The sequence below is a fragment of the Bubalus bubalis genome, chromosome 12 (genome assembly GCF_019923935.1).
Source record: "Bubalus bubalis isolate 160015118507 breed Murrah chromosome 12, NDDB_SH_1, whole genome shotgun sequence".
Taxonomy (NCBI): Eukaryota; Metazoa; Chordata; class Mammalia; order Artiodactyla; family Bovidae; genus Bubalus; species Bubalus bubalis.
This window is the reverse complement of record NC_059168.1, coordinates 11,314,137-11,338,293: the sequence shown is the minus strand read 5'-3', so window position 1 is coordinate 11,338,293 and position 24,157 is coordinate 11,314,137. Positions and strand designations below refer to the sequence as shown.

Below are 24,157 nucleotides of genomic sequence, written 5' to 3'. Positions count from 1 at the left end.
CACGCATGCCGCCTCGTGGCACATCTTCCTCTTTTCCTGTCCTTTTGCTTAGGGGCTCACGACACCCCTTCCAGCCAAAGCTGTACCTCATCCGCTGCCAGCACGTCCATGTAGGGGAAGGTCCTACCTTGAGTTCTCCATCTCCCTCATCTCCAAGGACCTCATCCCCCAGGGCTGTTCCACCCAAACTCAAATCCAAACCCCACCCTCTTGCACCCCACTGTCCCCTGTCCCTCCAAGCACCCTCCTCACTCTCCTATCTGCTTTCAGACCACCGACCCCAGCCCCAGACTCTCTAGAGCTGTCTTCACATCCTCCCCCTCCAGCTTGGATGTGAGAGGCCACCACTTGAGCCTCTCCAAGCTGCAAGGTCCTTCCGGCCTGACTGGCAGAAGGAGCAGCTCCATCACGCATCTACCTTCTCCCCACTTGAACCTGACCACCTAGCAGAGACTGCTCAGCGTTCACTGTCCTTGACTTTGGCTGGACCCTCACAGTGGCCAGAAAACCCCCACCCCTGGGCCACATGGTTGGTCAGCTCCATCTCCCATTCTCCACAGAGGCTGCCTAAAGCCTCCTCTGCTCTCCTCAGCCTCCCCGCCCTCAGCTTTCCACTCATCTTCCTACCTTGGAGTGAAAACAGAAGGCCTCACGAGGCACCCCTCAGCTTCTCGTCAAACCCATGACCTACCTGTGTCCACACTCTGCTCCGGATCTGCCCTCCTGCTGCCCCACTGTGGCTATCCCTGCCCCCGGAGGACCCCACACGGGAGACCATTCCCAGATAGCCCACCCTGTTGCCCACCTTTTCAGGGACTCCTGCTCATCAGCAGAGAACCTCCCATCTGACACCCTCCCTTACCCCGGGTCATGTTCCTGCTACCACTGGGGCTCTCTCCCCCCATAACAATCACGCTTCTTTAAGGCATTGTCCACTCCTTTAAGGGCAGCTCCAGCTCCTCACCTCCCACTGATTTCCCAGCCCACTGCAAACCTGGCTTCTGTTTCCACTCCCCTCCACAAAAGTCTTTCTCTCCAAGCTTACTGCCAGCTGCCTTTTTGTGACACCTACTGGACGCTTCTCAGGGTCTGGGGGTCCCTCTTCCCTGCGCACAGCTCCATAGGTACTTCTACTCGACCCATCTAGAACAGAACTGAATTCCTCATCTCTTCCTCCCCGACCCCAGCTTCACACCACCGTCCAACGGTGCTCTGGCCAGGGACCGCGGGGACTTCCAGACCTCCACTCTCCTTCCCTCCCCTCACTGTCTCACCCCCTCCAGCCCCTCTTCCACCACAGCCAGGGTCAGCCTTCTCAGCAGCAAGTCCGATCATGCCTCTCTTTGTTGTGAAAGGGCTCACCGGCACCACTGCCCTCAGGGCCCCAGACCCTGCCTCGCTCTCGCCACCCTGTCCGTGGGAGTGGAGACACAGCGCACCTGCCTATCACAGTGCCCCAGATACGCTGGCTTACTCACGCCCCGAGTCTTTGCCTGAGCTGCCCCGCTGCCTCTTCCTCGCCTGGCCTACTCTGAATCCCTGGTCCTCCGCTCAGCTTCCAGGCCGCTGCTTCAGATATCTTCCCTCATCCAGGCTGGGTGTGGCCACCTCTCCAGCCCCACACTTGCCTCCCTCTGTACACTTGTAGCACATGATTTGAGGCTGACTGCTTGCTCCTGCTCCTCTTCCCACGGTAGATCGCAAGCTCCATGAGGCAGCGAGTGCATGCTGCTGTGCATCGTGCATCCTCAAGGCCGGGAGACAGCAGGTGTTCTCAAGTGTTGAGCCAATGAGTGGAAAGAAGAAAGGCAGAAAGTACCGGGAGGGTGGGGTCCCCTGGGAGTCCCCACAGCAGCCCGGATGTTGACCCACAGCTCTGGGGGCTGAGCCAGTGGGAATGCCGGAGCCCCTAAACCTGAGGGAGCCAGGAGGGAGGCTCCGTGAGGAGCCCCGGCCTGACCCCTGCCCTGGGTTGAATCAGGAAGCACCAGTCAGCTCAGCTGAGCCTGGTCCCAGGTACGTGCTATATATCAAGACATGGCAGCCCTGGGGAGCAGGCAGGGGGTGCCATAGCCTGGCCCAGCTTTCGGAGAACTCAGGTCTGAGGCCAGACAAGAGGGGATTCACTGTGGACTGCAACTGGCAGGGACCCTCTCCCTGTGGTCTCTGGTATCCCGATACACAGCCCACTTGAGAAGGCCAAAGAGGCAAGAAGCAGGCTCAGGGCCCAGGCCTCGTCCCCACCCGCTCCCCTCAAACCACCTCCTCCCTGCATACCCCGCTGGCCTCCGAGTCCTCTCCGCCCCACCCGCTCCCCTCGAACCACCTCCTCCCTGCACACCCCGCTGGCCTCCGAGTCCTCTCCGCCCCGGCCGCTCCCCTCATCCCCATGCTGCCCCGACACAATGCACAGCGCCCACGCTTAAAAATCTAAATGCTTTTGAAAATGTTTAACCTAGTTAGACAAATTAGCAAAAATTTGTGCAAAACAATTTAGGTATTTAAAATATTCAATGTTTTTAAAAAACTGGAAAACTGTTCTTAGCTTTCAGCTGCAAAAACCAACAAAATATAACATCCCAGCAATCTTACCATGAGGTGTAACATAACCCTTCGGGAAAGCTGTTAAACAGCTACTGAGGCATCCTGGGAAATAGCACTTCATTTATTCAAATGCACATATGTCAGGCTTTTGCACCATATGTCATTCCAAGCTATTTACAGTAATAATTAAATCTTAATCAACGTTTAACCTCTGTAAAATGTTTGAAGAATCCTAATCACCCTTCAGACTGCACTAATGAAGGAGAAATATATAAACATAAAAGGAAAATGATGCATAGATATCACACTGGAAAGAACAGTAATTGCAAAATTGTATTTCTTTTAAATATAATCAGTAAATGATGTAAAGTAAGCCAAGGAGTATTTTAAGTTAAGACATCTTGGATGTCAGAGGTGTGAGCAGCTAATTTTGTTCTGCTACCCATAACAGATGTAGCATATTTTATTTTAGTGCCATTATTAGCAACTTCCCATGCCGGCTTTCACTGAAGCACTGAGTCCCGCATTAAAATCAGAGAGGCTGCTCACCACCATGGTGGAGGACCACGGGCCAGGGCCACAGCCTCCTCGGCCCGTTCCCTGGAGAGCACTGGCCCTGGTGGAGACCGAGACCTCATCCTCTCAGTGGGGCTGTCACAGACCCAGGCTCCCTCCTCCAGCTCCCCACTGAGCTGAGGACAGCAGGTAGGAGGGAAGCAGGGGGGAGACGCAGGCAATGGGAAGGCTGCGGGGAAGGGCGGTGGTCGAGGCCCTCAACTCAGGAGCAGGCACTTGGGGACAGATGGCATCTAAGGCTTTTCCTCTCATTTCAATTCAGTCGGCCCTTAAGTAGCGGATGCTTACGGCTGCCAACGCCATACAGCAGGCTGGGCAAACAGAGATGGACAAGACCAGCCCGTGCCCTTGAGAAGCTTCAAGTCTAGGGGAGGAGTCAGACAGGAAAGCAGATGGGTTCCAGAGAGACAAAGTGCCATGGCAACTGGGGAGGAGTTACCACGCATTGGGGGTTACCATGCACCGATGAAAGAACAGGAAAGGAAGACTTCTCAGGGGAGGGAAGCCAGGAAGAAATGGGCGTTTTGATGAGAGAGGGCAGAAAAAGCTTGCTGGGGAAGAGAAAAGCATTAGCTGGCCAGCACGGCATGTTTGGTGTGGGCAATGGTGGACAGGTTGGAATGTGGCAGAAATGGAGGCGGAGCTGGGACAGGCAGGCCCTCGTAGGCCACTTGAATATGTCAGCATTTTATCTGAGGGCAATAGCCATGCAAGGCTTCTGAGCAGGGGTGGTCCAAGATCCCCATCTTGCTGGTGGTGGTGGGATGGAGGAGTAAGTGAGGGGGCAGCTTCAGGCATCAGAGAAAGATGCCAGGTCTTCCCTAGGATGCCGCCAGTGGGGGCTGACAGAAGGGTGTGCGGGGATCCTTTCTGAAGACAAAAGCCATAGGAGTTGATGACCAATTCCATGTGGGGGTGAGAGGGAGGTGTGGAGGATGACTGTGCGTTGGATGATTGCTAATTCTAGCTCGGGAGCCGGGGTGGCTGGTGACGCCATCCTCAGAGGCAGGGGAATATGGGGGGTGGGTCGGAGTGGGAGTGTGGTAGGCTTGGGTCTCCCAGGTTGAGGAGCGGGGGAGGCAGGCAGGTCTTGGGGGTGGAGCTCTGGGCAGGTCCCTGGGCAGAAGAGTGAGCCCTGGATGTGAGAGCACAGTCGGAGCCCCGGAGTAGAGGAGCTTGCCCAGAAGAGCAGATGGCAGGGGAGGGCGCCAGGCCTAGGGAACAGGCACATTTGAGGGGCGGGTGTAGGGAACAAGCCCATGATGGTGGCCTTGGGGGTCCAGCCCAAGGAGCGGAGACAGTGACAGAGGGCGCCACAGACCACAGCAGCATGGACATCAGGCAAACACAACGGCCCCGGCGAGGACTGAGAGGCTCAGTCTTTGCTCTTGGCAGCGGGATTTGGGTGGGATTTGGTGACCCCCTAGAATCCAGGAGGACTCCTAACCCTCACTTAGCCTCTCACTTCTATCACAGGCCAGTTCAACTGCTCATTGGTTAAGGCCTCTCCAGTTCTCTGACCATAGCTAGGGCTTGAGCCAATGCCCCAGCATCTCCTGGACTCACGGATGCTGGGACCACTGGGGGTCCTCACCACTGGGCCCAGCAGGGGAGGCCGGGGCAGGGACCTCTGTGCTACCTACCCTTTGACGATCACCTCTCTGCAGTTGGTGGTGGTGGGTGGGGTGGGCCTGAGTCTCCTCCACAGAAATCATATCCAGGGCTGTGCTGGTAAATGAATGTGATTCAGGTACCTGAATGAATGTGATTCAGGTACTGAGGGAGGGCAGCTAACCAGCTCCAGGGCCCCGAAGTAGAGACCAGGAATGTGTTCTCTGGAGCTCACCCTGCTTCACGTGCTACGTCAGCAGCAGAACAAATAGTGTGATGGCCACACTGGCTCACAAGTGGGTTGTGGATGGAGGGAGAGGCCAAGGCCCAGTGAGAGGAGTGAGTGTAGCAAGGAGAGGCCACTAGCATCAGCCCAGAAGACTAGAATCCCTGGGGAGGGGGCCAAGGGCAGGGGCTTGACCACAGAGAAGCTCTGAAGGGCCTCCTCTGGGGAGAAGGTGACAAGGAGAAAGAAGGCTGGACAAGGAGTGGCCACAGGGAGAAGGGTGACCCAGTGCAGGCAGCCCAGGGGGCCTGCAGGAACCTATGGGTCCCTTCCTTCATCTGACAAACCCCCCCCAGGTGCCTGTCGACCAGCAGCCCGGGCCTCGAGAGAAGGGATGTCTAGGATGGGGAGCCAGAGCCCTGGCTGAAGTGATCCAGCAGCACTGGCTGATGGTACCCCACCCTAGAACTGGGGGTGTCAAGAAGACATGGGTTGCTGGGAACAGCCCCACTTTGCCTTGAGATGAGCAGTGCTTTCCTGCTCACACTCAAGGACTGCCAGGCAGAACTGCACCCTGGCTCCCACAGCCTCATCCAGATGCCCTCCCCAGCCGAGGCCCCACCCTAGTCTCCAGACCCAGCTCAGACTCTGCTCCCCTTGGAGCAGATAGCCCCAGACTTCCAGCTGCATCTATGGTCAGAGGCAGCAAGCAGGAAGCACCAGCCTCCCCGGAGTACCCCCAGGCCCACTGGCCCCGGAGCACCCTAGAGCGGCCAGATGGGCTTCCTTGGTGGCGCTGGAAGGGTTAACCCTGAGCTATTCGCCTCTGTCTCCTGGCTCATCTTGGATGGGGGGCAGAGGCAGGAATGCATGTGGGGCCACCTCTGCCTCCGCAGCCTGGGAGCACACACACCTGCAGGCCGCAGCCCCCGGATAGTTTACATATTTGAACCTGGAGCTAAGGTGCTGAGACATAAACAGGAAACTGGATCCCCGGTCTGTGCCCCATTCTCTGCGGCTTTTACCTACTACAAAGAAGTTCCTCCTCCTTGCCTTTCTTCTGGTGGCTTTTCTGCCTCCCTTTCAAAGGCGCTGGGCAGGGGGTGGGGTGATACGCATGACCCTGTGACATGGCTCAAAGCTGCCTCCTGCTCCTGGTCAGGGGTCTGGGCCTCTGAGGGTCTGCAGGCGGTGGCGACATTGACACAGATCCAAAGCCCAAGCCGGCACCAACTTGTCCAACTCTGCCAAGCATGGAACCAACTTGCCCACTGGGCAGCCGCAAACCACCCTCTCTCATCAAGGCTGGGCAGATCTCAGGTCCTGCTTAGATATGCACGCCCAGGCCTGAGCATCACCCTGAGCATTCTCAGAGGACAGGGGTGTTAGGCCAGGGCTGGGAGCAGCTGGGGCCTGAGCCTAGATCCCTGGGCCAGGCCTCCAGTGGCGGCGCTGGGCCCCACTGCCTTCCCAATGAATGTCAGACTCATCGACTGCACACTCAAGGCCTTCTGCCGCCTTCTCCTGCCTCCTCATCCACCAACTCCTCTCCATCATGTGTTCAGGCTTTGAGGCCTAATCCGCTAAGGCTGCCTGCCACCTCCAGGAAGCCTCCCCTGATCTTCTCAGACCAAACCCATTGCTGTCGCCTCTGGTGCCCCGGGCACTTGTTTCTTCTCCACCACACCCCCAGCCTCGCACTGATTCGTACTCTTACCAGCTGTGAATCCCGGGCCTGCCCCCACATCAGTGTGAGCCATTCAGGGCAGTTTCGGTCACCTTGTGCATAGTCAGTCCTCCATAATAGTTGAACCAAACCGAACTCCTCAAGTCCGGGGATCTTATGTTATGTTTTCGATCCCCCCCACCCCCGCCAGGCAATGTGCATCCAGGGAATGTGCAGAGCCCCCTCCCCATTTGGAGCTCCCGAGGGGCCCCCTGCCGGGCCAATCTCAGAATCATTCTACCGCCCCCATCTTCTTCAGGTCTCAGTTTCCCCATATGTGTGGTGGGGAGATTTTCTACTCCTGGGGCTGCAATGTGGATAATACCAAGAAGTGGATGAGAGAACCCTTTGGAGGCTTAGAAAACCTGCTTAAGGAAGTCAGGACTCCATGGTTATCCCACCACCAGCCTAGATCTTGCTTACCTGTGTCTCCTCACGGCTCACAGGACTGAGCCCTTGCTGTGGGCCAGGTACACCCGAAATACTTTGCATATACTGACCCGTTTAATTGTCTCCGCAAAAGCTTTGCATAACCAAGCCTCCTTCCTTCCTGGCCTCTATTTAGATAGGTGTTCTAGAAGGTCCTGGAAAGAACTGGGGAGGGATGGCCTGAGAGGTGGCCCTGCTGATGCCTGTCACCAGGGCACGTGTGTGCATGTTCGTGCACGTGCTCGTGTGTGGGCTTGCGTGCACGCGCAGGTTTGGGGTGGGGGTGTGCAGAACAGGCAACATGACAGGTGGCGTTGGCGTTCCTGGGCTCCGAGCGGCTTTGCCATTCCCATCCATCCCTCCTGGGGGGTCCTGTGGGCAAACTCCAAGAAAGCAGCGGGCGGGGAGGCGGCAGATTTCTGATGGCAAAAATAGCCCACTTCAGAGTTCAATAGGGACTGATTAAAGCAGTAAAGGAGAAAAGCCCCAAACAAACATCTCCAAGCAAAGTAGGAAATGGATTCAAGATTGGAGGGGAGGAAACACCTGCTCTGGGAGATGGTCAATCTTGGTGGACCTAAGAGGGACACGATGCCCCCTAGACATCGCTCTGGTCTCGTGTCAGCCCTGGAAGAGTGGGAGAAGCAGGAAGCAATCAAGTCAAGGTGAGCCCAGATAAGCCATGCTCTGCATTAGGTGTTGCTAAATAGCACCAGTTCTTAGCCTTAGCGATACCCGGAGACAGTACTGCCATCCTGGGGAGGGAGTTGGGATGCAGGAAACATGTGACCAGAGTCTACACGTGTTGGGTGAGACAGATCCTAGTGGGGCTCATCAGGGAGGACTTCCTGGAGAAGGAACCTCTTCCAGAACAGCTTGCGTGCTAAGTTCGGTCGTGTCTGACTCTTTGCGACCCTATGGACTGTAGCCCACTAGGCCCCTCTGTCCATGGGATTCTCCAGGCAAGGATACTGCAGTGGGTTGCCATGCCCTCCTCCAAGGGATCTTCCTGACCCAGGGATCGAACCCATGTCTCTTACGTCTCCTGCACTGGCAGGCCGGTCCTTTACCATTAGTGCCACCTGGGAAGACCTGAGTATGAACCTGAGCTCATTCCCAACTCTTCCCCATTCTTGGTTGGGAATTCAAAGGCTTTCTCAGAGAAAAAGAGGCAAGCTAGGAGAGACATTTGTTTCTGGCAGGTCACAGCTTCCAGCCAAGCTGGTTGCTATCATTTACTTGGGGGCTAGTGATGAGGAGAGAGATGGTAGAAGCTCTGGTACCCACTGGGGGTACCCACATTTTTTTCCCATACAGGGATGGTGTGCCTCTTTGTTTCTTAACTATGGAAGCTGGGAGGGGGACCTGGGAGGAGTAGGGGAGTGAACAGGGGCATGGCTAAGCTTGACCTTCAAACACCTCATCTAGAGCATGCACGTGACCTCTAAAAGCCAATCTCTGAGACCAGGGTGACTAGAGTGAGGACATGGGAGGGCCTGAGCTTCTGGTGCCCTGGGCCCTCCAGGGCTGAGTTAAGGAAGGGCTCGGCTGAGAGGGAGAGGTTGGGGGTTAGCAGGGCTGATGGGGGAGCTCTGAGCAGGAAGCCCTGGGGGCTCAGATGATGTCTTTTCTTCCTGTCAAGGTGTTTGGCAGAGCCTGGAGGGGCAGAGGGGGTTTCCCTGCTGAGGTGTCAGGGACCAACAAACCAACAATCCACAGTCAGCAATCACAGGGCAACAGCCCTCGCTGCTGGTGAACCAGACTCCTGGCCCCACACAGACCCTGCGAAGCTGGTGCAGGGGAGAGACAGAGACATGCAACCCTCGCTGCTAGTGAACCAGACTCCTCGCCCCACACAGACCCTGCGAAGCTGGTGCAGGGGAGAGACAGAGACATGTACACACTCGGGGAGCCCCGGGCCCTACAGAGGCAGTCCAGCCACTCTTTCCTGTGCTCCCACCCCTATTGCTGCAGGGAGGGCTGAGGAGCTGAGTCAGGGTCCAGGGCCCCCAAGGCATGTTCCAAGGAAGGTTCTGCCCATTTGCCACTCAGCACCGTTCACAAGCCATGCCTGGCCCCGGAGGGTGGTGCACCCACACTACCAGAGAAGCACCCTACAGTTAGCATCTGACTTAAGGTCCTACAGCCCGCCATCAGCTCTCCTGGCTCCAGTACCAGGGCCCAGTTTCATGGGTTCACTTCCAGAATCCTAATGGACAGAACCAGGAGAAAGCTTACTTCCAACCCCTCATCTTGTGGCAAAGGAAACGGAGGTCTTGGGGTGAAGCCCAAACTCACACAGAGAGTTGAGGTGGGGGGATGCCAGGCAGAGGCGAGGAGGGCATACCCGGGGCACGTGGGGCAGCCCCCAGCCTGAACCCCACCTAGGGACAGGACAGAGCCCCCAGGGGCCCCTGGAGCCCCGAGCCTGACTCGTCCACAGAAAAGCCCCACCTTTTCCTGTGGACACATTTCAACCTCACCAAACCAGCTAATTATTGACAGTTGGTGAAGAGGAGATCTCACTTTTTCCTCCTGTTAAACTGCTCCTAATTAGTTCCCTGTCACCACGGCTGGCTCGCCCGCCCGCCGCTCGCCGTCGCGGTAATCCCGCCGCACAGTGTCTCATTAACCTTTTGCTCCTCTCCTGCCGCCTGCCAACAAGATGAAGACAAAAACAGATTGTCGAACAATGGCTCCGGCTTGTATGTGCTGCCCGGTTCCCCAGCCCCCCAAGCTCCCGGGGGAACCGCGGGGGGAAGAGAGGGGAATGGGGTGGGGGAAAGCCCAGAGGAATCGAGGGAGAGAGGCACAAAGAGAGAGGGAGACAGAGCGGGCAGGGCCACAGGCGGGGCACTTGGCAAAGGTGCTGCCTCTTGCTGTGGGGAGACAAGAGGTTCATTAAACGGGATTGGAAGTGCTCCCAGGTGGGGAACACTGGCTGTCAGAGCGGGAGGGACGTTCATCATCCCCAGGTCAGCCAAGCCCACGGGCCCGGAGACTGGACCTTGGACATCTCCCTTGAGGGACCCTAGGCACCAGCATGTGTGTGTGTGTGTGTGTGTGTGTCTGGGGGAGGACAGAGTTGGCAACGTTGGCCTGGAGCCCAGAGCCCCAACCTCCAGAGAGGGCAGGGCCAGAAAGGTCAAAACAAACCAGGCCCCACATGCCACAGGGCGGCCTCTGCGACCGGCGCGGCCCTGGGCGAGCTCCAGCACAGCACCCTGCTTTATTTCCATCTTAGCTGTGCCGCACCCGACATTCCTTGGTTATTGGGTTTCTATCTGCCTTCCCAGAACAGAGCTCCCTGAGAGCAGGGGCTATGACATGGGCCTCCCAATTACAAGGAAAAGGGGAAAGCACCCCAATATCTGCGGCGGGGATGCAGATGGGCCCATTGCTGCCTGGGCACAGCCTGGCTGAGTTGGCCTTGGCCAAGCCTTAACCTGTAGGCCCCAGGATCCACCAGGACACACCCCACATTCCCTGTGACAGGACCGGGGCTCAGAAGGGAGGCCAGACCCTGCTTTCCCATTCTCACACTCAAGCTCCTAAGGAAGCTTCCTACCCAAACTGCTGGCCTATAGGCCCCCATCCCCACCTGACCTCAGCTCTGGGTTGGAGAACAAAGGCAGACTTCAGAAGGTCCCTGTGAATGTGGACATGGATTCCCCATGAAGGAGGAGGGCTGGGGGAACACACTGGAAAGTTCCTACTGGCAAATTAGCAAGGAGCCCTCTGGGGTTCAGACCTGTGCCTTCTCACTTGACAGTAAGGTGGGGGTGGACGGGGAGGGTGCTGGAATCCTTCTGTGAATACAGAGCCCCCTCCATTATTACCAACTCTGGGCCTTGGGCACATTGCTTATATGCCTCAGTTTCCAGTTGTAAACATGGAGTAATACTGGTCCTGCCTTGCAGGACTGTCATGTTCTGGAATCACACTTCACCACCATATCAACCAGGGTCCTCTGCTTACTGGACCCCAGGACCCCCGGGAGGCCAGGCCTTTCCGCCCTGGGCTGTACGACTCCTTCCCCATCACGGCCCTCTCCCCAGGCTCCCAACCCCCCATCTCACAGGAGAGCGGCCACCCGATGTGTCCCATCCCTTGACTGTCTCACAGAACACCGGCGAGTGACACTTTCTTTGCTGTTCTCCAGTGGCTTCCCATCCCTGAGCTCATTTCTCAGAACAGAGACAGAATCCTGACCACCACTTTGCCTCCTCAGCTGCTTTGTCCAGTTACAGCCCCGGGCTGCCAAGCCTTGTCAACCCCTGCTAGTCCCCTCCGCAGCAGCTCACTTGCAGGGAGCCCCCTCCTCCTCAAAATGGCCTTGTCCTCAGGGTCCATGAAAGCGCTCATCAGGTTTCTCCCCTGGCTGCTCCCGCCCTTTTTAAGACAGTTTTTTTCCCTCCCATGGCAACCTCGACACTTCTAGGGCTTTAGTCTCCCCCATGCATCAAAGGTTCCATGTTCCCCCCGCAAAATCTCTCCCCAGAGCCTGAGACTCATATATCTAACTGTCTAGGCAACACCCCTTGATAAACAGGAGTACTCCCTTGACTTAAGGAATATTAGGAAGATTTAATACAAGGCACTCAGAGACCCCAGCATGCTGCCTGGCCCAGTAGATGTTTAGTAAATGGTAGCTATAATTATTATCATTTGCAATTTTAATTTTAAAATTAGCACCATTTTAATAGGCAGAAACACTAGTTTGAAAAGAGTAGACAAAACTCTCCCAGCAATTGAAGAGGGGATTGAAGTTGTTTCTTCAACTTCTGGGGTTAGTGGGTTGGAAACCCCATACCAATCACTGCAGGCCAGCCATTCTAGGAACAAGTTCCTAAATTCCATCTCCAGGTCACCTAATTAATTAATTAGTGTGCCAGCGATTACTCCTATTGACAGCCTTGGTGGCTCTTGGCAAGGTTGGGTCAGCCCAAGCAAGTCCAGACTCATTGTGGCAAATCCCATTGGCTTCTGGGATGTGAGATGTGATCCCCACACAGCAGAAGCAGCACCTCGTTAGAGAGAATTAATTGGGAGGAAGAAAGAGGGAACGAGGTCCTCTCGGCCTGATGGCCTTTGTGCCACAGGTCAGAGACAGGCCTCCAAACACCCCATAATGCACAGGCCAGCCTGCATTCTGTGGGGTTGATGCAGGCGAGGAGGTTGCTCTGAAAATCATGGCCCTACCCTCCTTTCCCAGAGAAAGTTCTAGAGATTTATTACAAAATGACTATGTTCTTCTCAATCTAGAGAAAGAGGCTTGGGTTGCAACGAGAGGGACTTTGGTTAGACACCCAGAACTAACTTCCACGCCTATTTGTGGCAGGCATGGGGGAAGGAAGGAGCCTGGACGTTGCTCCCTTAGACCACCTCTCGGCAGCCAGAGCTGGAGGCTGGAGTGGCTGGACTGTGGCCATTTCTCTGTTACTTGTCCCAGAGCAGCAGCCTCCAAAGACCTACAGCTCTAGACTCCACCACCACAGAGAGGCTCCAGCTCCCTCCTCTCTCACTGCCCCAGGGTAGGTGAAAAGAGAGAAAATCCCACGAAACAAGTAGATGCAACACCTCCTGGGAGCTCTGAACTGGAAGCCGGCATCTGAGGTGTTCTCCCACATCAGTTTCTGGCTTATCTGTGACTCTGGGCTGGACCCTCAGCTTCTCTGGGCCTCCATTTCCCCCCATAGAGAGCCAGGGGGGTGCTAAACTGGATGACCTTGAAAATTCTTCCAATGGGACAGGCTCCAGTTCCCTCGTGGGCTTTCTCTGCCCTGGGTCTCTCCTCTGTGCAGAGGGGTAGAGCTATGGGAGCTACTCGAGGCTTCTGAAAACAGGGGTGCTTGCAAGCACCTGGAGCACTCAACTCTTGCCCAGAACTGCAGACGCGGCCCAACTGCACAGAGATGCAGTTCGTGACTATGGGGAGTGTGGGCTCAGGCCTTCCACATGGGGATGCTTGGACCACTAACAAGTGCCCTCCCTCCCATCTTCGGAGCTTCCAGGCAACCTGGAACCCCCCGTTCCATTTAGAGTCCCTAAGCATCAGGATATAGCTGTTCAGCTTTGGGAGTAAGCTATAAGGTTTGGAAGGGTACCCCAGCTTTGTAGCAAGGCTGGGCCCGTGGGCATGAGGATACTGCTTTCCATCCACGTGCCTTGGGCTGGCCCCCAAGACAGGAGCCCCTTCCCATTATAGCTTCCTCCTAAAATTCTGGGACTCAGTGGAGGGAAGTGACGCCAGTCCATACCCTCCTTGGGGCCTGGAGGCTGGGTCACTTCCTCCTGCTTTAAGACCCTATGTCTCCAGTCCTCGCAGTCTAGGTGTAACACCCAGGACCTTACTTCCACCTTCCTCAACTTCCCTGGGGGAGCCTGTGCCCCTCGCACTCCCTCTGGCGAGGACTGAGCAGGGTCGATGTTGCAGCCACAGCCGCCATCTTCCCATGAGCTCAGTGACGCCGTGGTCGTTCTTTGCCTCCATAGGTCTGCCTCTGCACCAAACCTTGCTCTTCTCACTCAGCTTGCTAGTGCTTCTTCACCCCAACCCAGCTAAGATTCTGGAGTCCTCTGCTCCTCCTGAACTCATACCAGCCTCCCAAATGCCTCACCCAGCCAGACAAAACTGGAGCTGGCCCCGTACCTCTGGGTAGATGATCCCTGGCCACCCCCACAGCCCTGAACCCTCCCCCAGCCATCCCCTCCGCTGGCCCCTGGCCCTGCCCTCCAGGCTCTCTGACTTCCTTGGTCCCCAGTCTCTCCTGCTCTCCCCTCTGAAGGTCTCCAGCCTTCTCCATGGCCCTCTGACCTCCCCTTCCCACTCTCCTCCTTCCTCTGCTCAGTCTTGAGACCCCAGGAGCTATCAGAACAACTTCCTTAACCTCCCACCCCTGAACTCCACCCCAACCGCATCTGCCTCTCCCTACTGAAGGGGAGAGGGGTCACCGCACCGAGTGAATCCTCCGAACTGCTTTCCGTGCCCTGCCTCCCCAACTTCATGGACATGCTCTCCATCCTCCCCCTCCAATGTCCTCCTTCTCTCCTGAGGTCTTCCCTTTGCATTTGCTCAAGCTCCAGTCTCTCCCATTTGTAAACTGTGAAAATAAAGCCTCTCTTGACCCCACATCTCATTCCAGTGGTGGGGCTGCTTCTCCCTTTCCCCTTGGCTTCCTTCCTCTTCTCTCTTTTGTATCCCAAGCCTCTAGACCAAGCGGTCAGCCTGGCACCCTGTTTCCTCACCCCCACCCCCCGCTGAGCCCCACTGATCCCTTGGGATGGGGTTTGCCTTCATGTCAAGAGATACCAAGGACACTCTTCAACCTCACAGAGCTTGACCGCACAGGAAGGTCTGCTGTCTAAGGACGCCCCCATGTCTCATCCCACTTGGCTCTATCCCTACCTCCCTGGCCACTCGTCCTTGGGCAGCACGCTTCTGGAGGCCTCTTTTCACCACACACTCCTTGACTGGTCCTACCCACTACCCTGGCTTCCATCACTGTTTAGGCTGGGGGCCCCTGCTTCTGTCCTTCCAGCCCAGGCCTCTCTCCTGGATTCTAGACCCAAAGCCAAATCCCACAGGGCGCCTCCGTTCACGTGTTCCGCAGGCTCAAGCCCCATGCACGCATCCAGCTCCACTTGCTGTCCTCCCGCATGTCAGCATCTCCATGTCTCCATCTTGTTTAGTACCTACATCTGCCTGGTAGCCAGGCGCATATCCTGCCGGTTTCTTGTCTTCCCACCACATGCAGTTCTTTGTCAAATCCGGATAAAGCTGCTTCCTAACTCTCTCTTCAAGGACCCACTTTTCTCCATGCTCACTGCCAACAGCCTGGTCCAAGCCACCATCCTCTCACTGGACGCGCGCCACTGCCTCCTGAAGGCTCCTTCTCCTCTGGAGCTGCAACCCAGCCTCACCATGCAAGCACAGGGACCATTCAAAATCAGGACTCTGGTCCTGCTCTGCAGAGCTCTTCTGTGGTGGCTTCCAGCTTCCCAGCACCACCTGACCCTAGGCCCCCTTACCCAGCCCCTCATCTTCCCCCCTCTCCGCCAGAAATGCAGGCCTCAGTTGCCTACCTTCATACCAGGTGACTTCAGCCTATGTGTCCCCTCACCTCTTACATGCCTGGGCAGCTCTAACCCATCCTTCAGGCCCCATGAAACGCCATGTCTCTCTAGGCGCCGTTTGGGCCCCTACTGACCCCTCCCACAGCCGAACACCTCCCGTCCTCACACCACTCACCGTTCACTTGTTATTCCTTGTGTCATCGCTGTGTTCACTGCCTGACCTCGGCTCTTTGAGGTTAGAACCTGGGCCTGTCTCATTCATGTTCTAACCCCAGTGCCTAGTTAGCCCCTTGCTAAGGAGTCAGCACTAAGTATTGGTTTATAAATGACCAAACCGCAAACCTTCCCTGTCCTGCCCTTGAGCCCCTCCCTCCACTGACCTCTGACATCTGAGGGAAGAGGCTGATGGCCAGCGGCAGGGCCAGGCCGAAGGCTGCCAGGCACACAAGGCTTTGCACAGGGAGGAGCAGCCGGGGACGCGCCTGCAGGAGAGCTGTCCTGTGGAAGAGAGCGAAGGGGGAGCCATGAGACCCGGAGACAGAGTGAGCTGGCCACTAGCCACCACGCTGGGTCCCACTGGGCCCAAGGGCCAGTGCTAGCCAGTAGTCAAATAGCAGTGGAGAAATTCTGTCTTGGGGACCTTCACCCATTGGCACCCATTTCCCCAGGCCCTGCCCTGAAGAACATTGCTGGTTGAACTCTCAACCACAGCTCATAAACGAGCACTTGTGGGGGCCCCACCCCACTGCATGTCCACTGTGGAAAGAAGACCCCGAATGGGGACAATAGAGGAAGCTGCCGATCCCTGCTCCTGTGCAGGGGCTGGGGGGACCTCATGGGGATACAGCAGAGGAAGATGGTCCTCTGCTGTATGAAGGCAGCACATAACAAACCACACACACATTCACGCGTGCACGAACACGCATACACACATGTGCATAGCCAGGAGGGGATGATCCTCTTCTGGGTATGGGAAGATTACATGCCGCCTGGTCAACTTTGACCCAAAAGCCACAGAGGAAGACAGTGACTTGCCCAAGGCCAAGGCCAAGTCTGCAGGAGGCAGGCAGGGCTGCTATCTGGACTCCTGACTCCCAGCAAGCACTGTCACTGAGCTGCTCCGGCTCCTGCCTTTGGACCCTCTGACCACATCATCGCCAGCTCACAGCTAACACCCCTCCCTGCAACGAGTGTCAGGAGGGATTCTTGGACAGGAAAGGGGTATGAAAGCCTCCTCCCTCTGGGGCCAGGTCCCCCAGCCCCATGACGGAACAAGCTCTCCAGACAGAGTGGGGACCATAGTGGTTGGCAGGTCCACCTTCACTGTGTTGTCCATCAGAGCATCTCGTTCTGTACAATCCACTGGGTCCTAGTGAACACCACAGGCCATCTACCTGGGGGAGGCCTGGGGTGGGATGCGCCAGCAGGATGGATTATTTGCCAAGGGATGTTGGGTGGGTACTAACGCTGCCCTCAGGAAGTGTCAGCCTTCACTGGAGGAAGACCAGTTCTGTGGGAAGAAGACGGAACTGGGACTCTTGCCCTCCCCTCCTGGAGCAGGCAGGGGAGAGACCCTCCTGGGGGCTGTGCCTCAGTGTGTGGGCAGGCAAATCCCACACCTCCTGTAATTACCTCCAGACACAAATCCCAAGAGTGACTCTGGCTCTAAGGGGACAGCAGAATTGGGAGCAGTGGTTTTCAAACTTTGGTATCCAGGCTGGGGTTAAACCGGGCTCACCTTCATGAGATCCTGATTCTGTGGGTACCACACCTGGGAACCCTCCCTGAGTCTGAAACAGGTGATCCCCAGACCACACTCTGGGACACTCTGGCCCAGAATGTGCCTGCTAAGGTCCCGATAATGATCCAATTACTTGTCAGTTCTATTCAGTAAAAGACGGGACACACTAAGTACTCAGTGAGGGGTGTTAATGTTGCTGTTGTTACTGCCCTTGTTTCCAGCTGGAAGGAGGTAGATCCTGGTGGCTGGGCTGTCCCCCAGCCCTCCCCACTGGCCTAGACCCCACCATCTGACCAGCTGTTGAATTAAGCCTGAATTGATCTACTGGGGAGGGGAATTTCCACAGGATTAAGAGCAGTGGGACAGAAAGGCCCAAATCAAACTCAAACCCTTCTGGCCTTCCCTCTGCCTCAGTCCAGGGGGCTTCCTAGGTGGCACCGAGGGAGGAAAGGAATAGGCTGAGCTGACTCCATCTTGCAAAAGAAGGAAACTCCATCTTGCACTTTCAGTGAGCTTTGGACCACGTACCTGGTAGAGTTAGGGGAAGCACACTGAAACTGCCCACCCTGGCCAGGCTCTCTAGGAACCATTCACACGAATTGTTTTACGACAGGAGGTCCTGATAAGGAATACAGAACTAATAAGCCACCACCAACCGGAAGAGTTCGGGAAAGGTCAAAAGGAGGCACCGAGTGTCCGTCCACTTCCCAGAATCCTTCTCGCTAGCATCCATCTTGGCTGAGCGATGCGTGTGCCACCAGGAAGGACTGAATCAGAATGATTGGCCACCTGGAAACTAATCCCATCACCAAAAAACCCGAGACTGCAAGCCACTTGGCAGAGCAGTTCTCCTGGGTTCCCTTACCCTACTCCTCTCCACCCGGGTGCCCTTTCCCAGTAAAATCTCTTGCTTTGTCAGCACATGTCTCCTCAGACAATTCTTTTCCGAGTGTTAGACAAGAGTCTGCTCTCGGGGCCCTGGAGGGGAGGCCCCCTCTTCCTACAACAGTAGCAATGGGGATAACATACCTATGGCCGAACTGGCCTCCTGGACTGATAAACACCAGATTCCATACCAAGATTTCCCATTGCCAAAAAGAATGTAATAATCCCCTACGCAGTCAATCACCTTTGTAATCTTTATGGCACCGATTGGTGTAGGCTACAATGTATAACCAGCTGACCCTTCTGATTATGAATCATGGCTGTAACCTGATTGTGTCTCCCTTTAACACGTTCCAGGCTAGGTTTAAGGAATTTGGGGATGTGGGCTTGAGCAGTACATTTAAGGTATATAAGGTTTTCACAAAAGTCGGTCAGGCTAAGAGGAGACTCTGCCTTGGGCCTGCTGGTGTAATAAACTGCACTCCACTATCTGCATTGTCCTTCTGAGTGAGTTTATTTCCTGGAACGTGTGGCTACAACAGCGCCAGTGATAAAGAGCCTGCTTGCCATTTCAGGAGACATAAAAAGACTTGGGTTCAATACCTGGATTGGGAAGATCCCCTGGAGGAGGGCATGGCAACCCACTCCACTGTTCTTGCCTGGAGAATCCCATGGACAGACGAACCTGGTGGGCTACAGTCCATAGAGTTGCAAAGAATCAGACATGACTGAAGAGATTTAACATGCACAACTTCTCCAGCAGGACCAGGAGGGGCAGTGACTGGGACCTCAGGCCCTGAGGGTGGCCAGAGCCTGGGGACAGACAGGAGGGTGTGTTTTCCCTGGAGGCACTGTCCCTCCCCCAGGGTCATGGAGGGAGGTTTCCTCCCTGAAAGGTGAGGGGCAGGCCATGGGTTCATTCCAGTGGGGACACTGGACAGACCGGCCCCCTCCACGTGGGGCTGTGACCTCCGCTCCTCTCTCAAGGTGGCTGGCTGAGGTCTTCACTGTACAGGCCTGGCTCCCCACCCGGGAAGGAGGCAGGCTCAGACAGCAGCCAACAGTGGGCTCTGAAGCCCCAGCCCTGGCGGGAGAGTGAACACAGCAGGACAGGGGGAGGGGTGGAGGAGAGGGAAATGGCAGGGAGGAATTGGAAAGGCAGCTGGGGGAGTTAGAATATGCAGATGGAGAGATGTGCGAATGCCTGGGAGAGAGGAAAGACCCGGATCCCAGGGACTGAGGGAGGCTGGGGAGCGGCCTCAGGAACCACCGTGGAGGGTGTGGTCTGAACCGCAACCAGCTGAGACCCGTCCTGGGAGGGCAGTGAACCCAAGGCCCCAATCCAGGGCAGGGACGCAGGGCTGGGGGAGAGAGCCCCACACCTGCCTCTGAGTTGGGGGGATCACGTGGGGGTATGGGGCTGTTCTCCCAGCCCAGAGTCCAAAACCAACTTCCTCCCCAAGACCCTGGAGCAGGAGTGTGAGCCCCGACCTGAGAGGAGGGGTAGTGGAGGGTGTGCAGCTCCTCAGAGGGGTGCCCTGCTCTGGTGCTAAAGGCTTCTTGGCTTCTGACTTGAGACTCCTTTCCTTTCAGTCTCAGAGACGGGACACCTGAACATGCCCCCCACCTGTGCTATCCTAGCTGGAAACCCAGGGACCTCGTCTCTGAGAGCTCCACCCGAGGGGAGAAACTGAGGCCCGCCACACAACAGCTTGTCTCCCCATTGTTGTGCATTCCCTCAGCACTTGGAGCAGTTTTACTTTGCGCTCCATTAATTTGCAAGTAGGCTGCTTTGTAAGTGTTCTTTTGTCTTTTTTCCCTGGCGGTCCTGACTCCCTCACCCAACCAGGGCTCCCAGGGTCGAGAGTCAGGCTGCCTCCCCCAACAGCCTCCTCAGCAGAGGCCCCGCCATTAGCACCCTGCATGGGAAGGCTGTGGGGTGCTCGACAGGGGGGCCTGCTGGGTGGTGTAAAATGCCAAGCTGTAGCAGACCAGGTAGTTAGGGGGGCGGTGCAGTGGTTCTCCAGGTGGGAAACTGACCAGCCAGACCCGGAAGCGGAAGCGGTGGCGTGGAACCCCGCCTCCAGGACTCTCAGTTGGTGCCTGTGCGGCCCCGCCCCCACCTCTCAGTCTGGCAGTTCCCCCTATATGTGAGGTTAGTTATGTCTCTGAGGGTGCAAACTGAGTCTTGCCCACCTTATATTCCTGGGGCAACCCAGACTGGACTCTTTCTCCTCCCTCAGAGACCCTCCCACGAGCTTTAAGAAAGAACCAACCAAATACAAGGCTGCCAGGAAACCCACTAACCCACACCTACCTGCCTTCGGGGCTTTTTCAGGACTCAGAGCTGAGCCAGACACGGGGTGCCCGTAGTCCAGGCTGATTCCAGGCCAGGATGTTCAGAACTGGAACAATCTCACCCCACCTCCCGTGAAGCCTCCAACTCATGGGACACTAACCACCACTCCACTTACTGCAAACCCAGTTCAGATGTCACCAACAGCCATCACATACATTTTCCCTCTGCAAATTTCAGGTTCAAGATTCAGTCGCCTTGAAGACAGAAGCCCCCCTACTTCCTCTTTGCCAGGTGGGGTCCTTGTGTGCCCTAGTAGTCACTGGTATTTGGGGACAGCCTCAGGTCACCAGAAAGTTATGTCTACAGGGTCAGGGGCACCAAAGCAATCACTTCCAGGATTTATTTTTGCAACTTCTAGAGGAGATTAATTTTCTTAAATCTCAGTGTTCAATATGCCATCCCCACTCAGGTACTCACTCCCACCCTGCACCTCCCCTCTTCCAGGGGAGAAAGGGATCAGCCCCATAGCTGGACACAGGGCTCCTTTTCTTCTCCTAGGCTGGGCTCTCCAAGGTCCACACAACAGGCCCAATCTTGCCCCCAAAGCCTTCCTTTCTACCAAATCCTATCTTGATCTCAGAGTTGGCTGCAGCCCCTTTCCTCTGGACCAGAACCTCCTCAAGATCACCTTGACCCTGTTCACACACTGCTGGGTCCCACCTGCAGCTGACCTGTGTGTGGGTCTCCCCCTTTATCAAAACACAAGCTTTCTGAGACCAGGTCCCCAAATTTGCTCCTCCCTTGTCTCTATGTGGGGTGGATTCCAAAGACGTGATTATGTGCTGGATCCAAAAACCCAAAAGGCAGCCAGTGTGGTAGGAAGAGCCCAGCTTTGCAGCCATCTTCCTGGGTCACGCTTGGCTCTGCCATTTCCTAGTGAGTGACTGTAAGCAGATGATACACAACCTCTTTTTGCCTTCCTTTCCTCATCTGTAAAATAGGGATACCATACTGACCTCATTGCACTGTTGTGAAGGTTAAATGAGATTATTCATTCATTCAACAAACACTGAACATCACTATGTGCCAGGAACTATGCTAGATACTGTGCCAGGCAGAAAACAAAAGGAATTTACCCACCTCCATGGGCTTCCCTGGTGACTCAGATGGTAAAGAATCCTCCTGCAATGCAGGAGTCTTGGGTTCGATCCCTGGGTTGGGAAGATCCCCTGGAGAAGGGAATAGCTACCCACTCCAGTATTCTGGCCTGGAGAAATCCATGGACAGTGTAGTCCATGGGGTCACAAAGAGTTGGACATGACTGAGTAACTTTAAAAACAAAAGTGTAGATGACATTCTAGTGAAGCAGACAGATAATATACAGCTAGAAAAAGAATCTCAGATATTGGTAAGTGCTGTATGTAAAAATAAGTCAGTGTAGCCAGGGAAGGAGTCCTGGTGGCTGTCATTTCAATGGGGTGGTCAGGGAGGGCATCTTTGAGGAGATGGCATTTAGGTAGGGACCTGGCTGAGAGAGGACTGGGATGTAACAAGTGTTTAATAAGGGTTCGATGCTAATTGTCATTTGGTTTGTGAGAATAAGAAAGTCCCTAAACTGGGGAGAAGCCCCTGACCCACGCCTTCCATGGAGTGCCACCAACCCCATCCTTGTCCTACACAGCCCCAAGCCCATCTACAGCCTTGAGGTGCCCCCTTCCAGGCTGGGCCCCCAGAGGGAGGGAGCGATCACCTCTTCACTTGTACCTGCACCAGACCTCCAGGCCTTTGCTTATCTTCCTCCCTGCACTTAGAACCATTCCCTGCTTCTTGCCATCCTCCTAGACTTGCCCTCATCTTCAGGGATCTGCCTGCTTCTTTCCTCCTCCCCTCAGCCTTTCCTCCCAGCAGCATCCCCATCTTCATCATTCAATTTTACCCTCATTAATTAATAGAATCACTACATCACTGTTCTTATTATTGTATCTCCTCTGTGCTGTGTTGTGCTTAGTCGCTCAGTAGAGTCTGACTCTGTGACCCTATGGGCTGTGGCCTGCCAGGTTTCTCTGGTACATGGGGATTCCCCAGGACAGAACACTGGAGTGGGTTGCCTTTCCCTTCTCCAGGGGATCTTCCCAACCCAGGGATCGAACCCAGGTCTCCCTCCTTGCAGGTGGATTCTTTACTGTCTGAGCCACCAGGGAAGCCCAAGAATACTGGAGTGGGTAGCCTATCCCTTCTCCAGGGATCTTCCCGACCCAGGAATCAAACTGGGGTCTCCTGCATTGCAGGCGGATTCTTTACCAGCTGAGCTACCAGGGAAGCCCTTACAATGGGATATCACTTGTCAATTAAAAGGAACTGACTACCATAACAATTATATTAAGCAAAAGCAGATATCTCTTTTAGAGACACAATCATGACTCCTGACTCTTTCTTTAGAGTCAGGACAAATATGTTCTCAGAACATCCCTCTGAGGGTGGCATGAAGGTTAATACTATTATTTTAGAAATGGAGAAACTGAGGCATAGCGAGGTGGAGACTCACCTCACTGCAGATACTTGAAAGGGGTATGCTGGGTCCAAGTCTAGTCTTCCCACCACAGTCCTCAAACGCTCTCTCTATCACTGGTCCTGTGCTATGCACTAATAGAGTGCGTACACACACACACACACACACACACACACCCCTAAGAAGCGCCAGCCCTGCCTTGTGCGTCAGGACCTCCCTCCCAGCTCCTAGCACAGGGTCCTGAGCAGGGAGAGTCCATTAATTCTCACAAGATGATTCCAGCAGTCCTTTCAAGGACAGTCAGAACAAACTAGGGCCCTTGCCCTGGGCCAGCAGGGCCCCCTCCCCTCCACCTCCACGATGGCCGCCGTCCTGGCCCCACTCACTTCTCCAGCATGGACATGACGATCGGGGGTAGCACCAGGATGGGCATGGGGAGGACCACTCGTGTCAGCGCTGTCTCCAGCAGGGCCTGAGGGGCAAGCAGAGGCTTGGTGAGCAGGGGCTTCTTGGGGGTGGGACAGCTGCCTGGCAGCAAAGCCCGCCCTGGAGCCCCTAGGTGTGTGTACTGCTGCTAAGCACATCTGGCTGAACGGAATAATTCATGGAATTGCTCGCTAAGCTGTATTCCCGACAACAGAAAAAAGCTCTCCCTGTCTTCCCATCACAGATTCCCATCACCTGCCACGTGTGGGGGAGGGGTGGCAATACAGAGGCAGTCCCAGGAAGGGGCCTGAGCCCAGGGAGGTGCCCGAGTTGGGAGTGGAGGGTGGCGCTGCGGCTGAGAGGAAGCACATGGAGGACTCGAGATGCTCAGAAACAAAGCAGGCGCTGGAAGGACCAGAACAAACAGCTGGGACCTGCTGAGCTGCCTGAGGTTCCTTGTGCCCAGTGAGAACAGAGGTTCCGGGACTGACTTTCTCTTTTGGGCCCTTAAAGCATCTCCTGGCTCTGGAGGAGAGTCTTTCTTAGCGACAAGAAGTCAACTTTGTAGTGGGAAAGGCTTCTGCTGAGTGTCTGCGGTCCCCATAAGGGGTCTGCCTGGGGCCCGGCTCGGGGGGTTCCCTCAGGAACCCCAGGCAGTGGCGACTGTCGAGGTATAGCTCAGTGGCATCTCTGCATCCTGATGGTCGCTGTGATGCAGGCTTCTGGCTCTCAGAGAAGGCTCAAGGAATACTTGTAACACGTGGGTCCCTGGAGTCTTTCTCCAGAATGGCAAGGGGCCGGCAGCCTCAAGACAAGGGAAGCCCAGGGCTGCAGAAGAGTTGGGGGTCCCTGCTGTTTGGACCACGTGAAGGAGCTGCCACTATTGGCCACCCTCTCAGGAAGTCAGGGAAGAGTCTAGGGCTGGATAGGAGGTTAGGGTCAGGTGGGAAGTTGAGGCTAACTCCCCTCTGATGAGGGATCGGGGGCTGAATATTTCTCCCAGGAACCTGGGTTCTTCATCATCAGCTGCAGGAAGGCCTGGGAGAGGGTCCCTTCAGTCTCCTGAACAGGCGTAAGGATGTGGGGTGGGGGTGGGGGGGCGGGCACCC

At 55.7% G+C, this 24,157-nt stretch overlaps 1 protein-coding gene across 7 annotated transcripts in view; it reads right to left on the bottom strand.

Annotated features, from left to right (window-relative positions):
* SFXN5 (sideroflexin 5) overlaps positions 1 to 24,157 on the bottom strand; it is a 127,334-nt gene that overhangs the window by 3,136 nt on the left and 100,041 nt on the right. For 4 of the 7 annotated variants that reach the window (XM_044925778.2, XM_006045915.4, XM_025260826.3 and 1 more), the window contains 3 exons: positions 23,009 to 23,094; positions 15,569 to 15,686; positions 1,629 to 9,766 (listed from right to left, as the gene is read on the bottom strand). In XM_044925778.2, the coding sequence (XP_044781713.1) occupies positions 9,677 to 9,766; positions 15,569 to 15,686; positions 23,009 to 23,094 (294 nt within the window). In that variant the 3' untranslated portion in view covers positions 1,629 to 9,676. Of the gene's footprint in view, positions 1 to 1,628; positions 9,767 to 15,568; positions 15,687 to 23,008; positions 23,095 to 24,157 lie in introns of those variants that run through there. The other 3 variants (XM_044925779.2, XM_006045916.4, XM_025260827.3) reach the window with 1 other exon arrangement.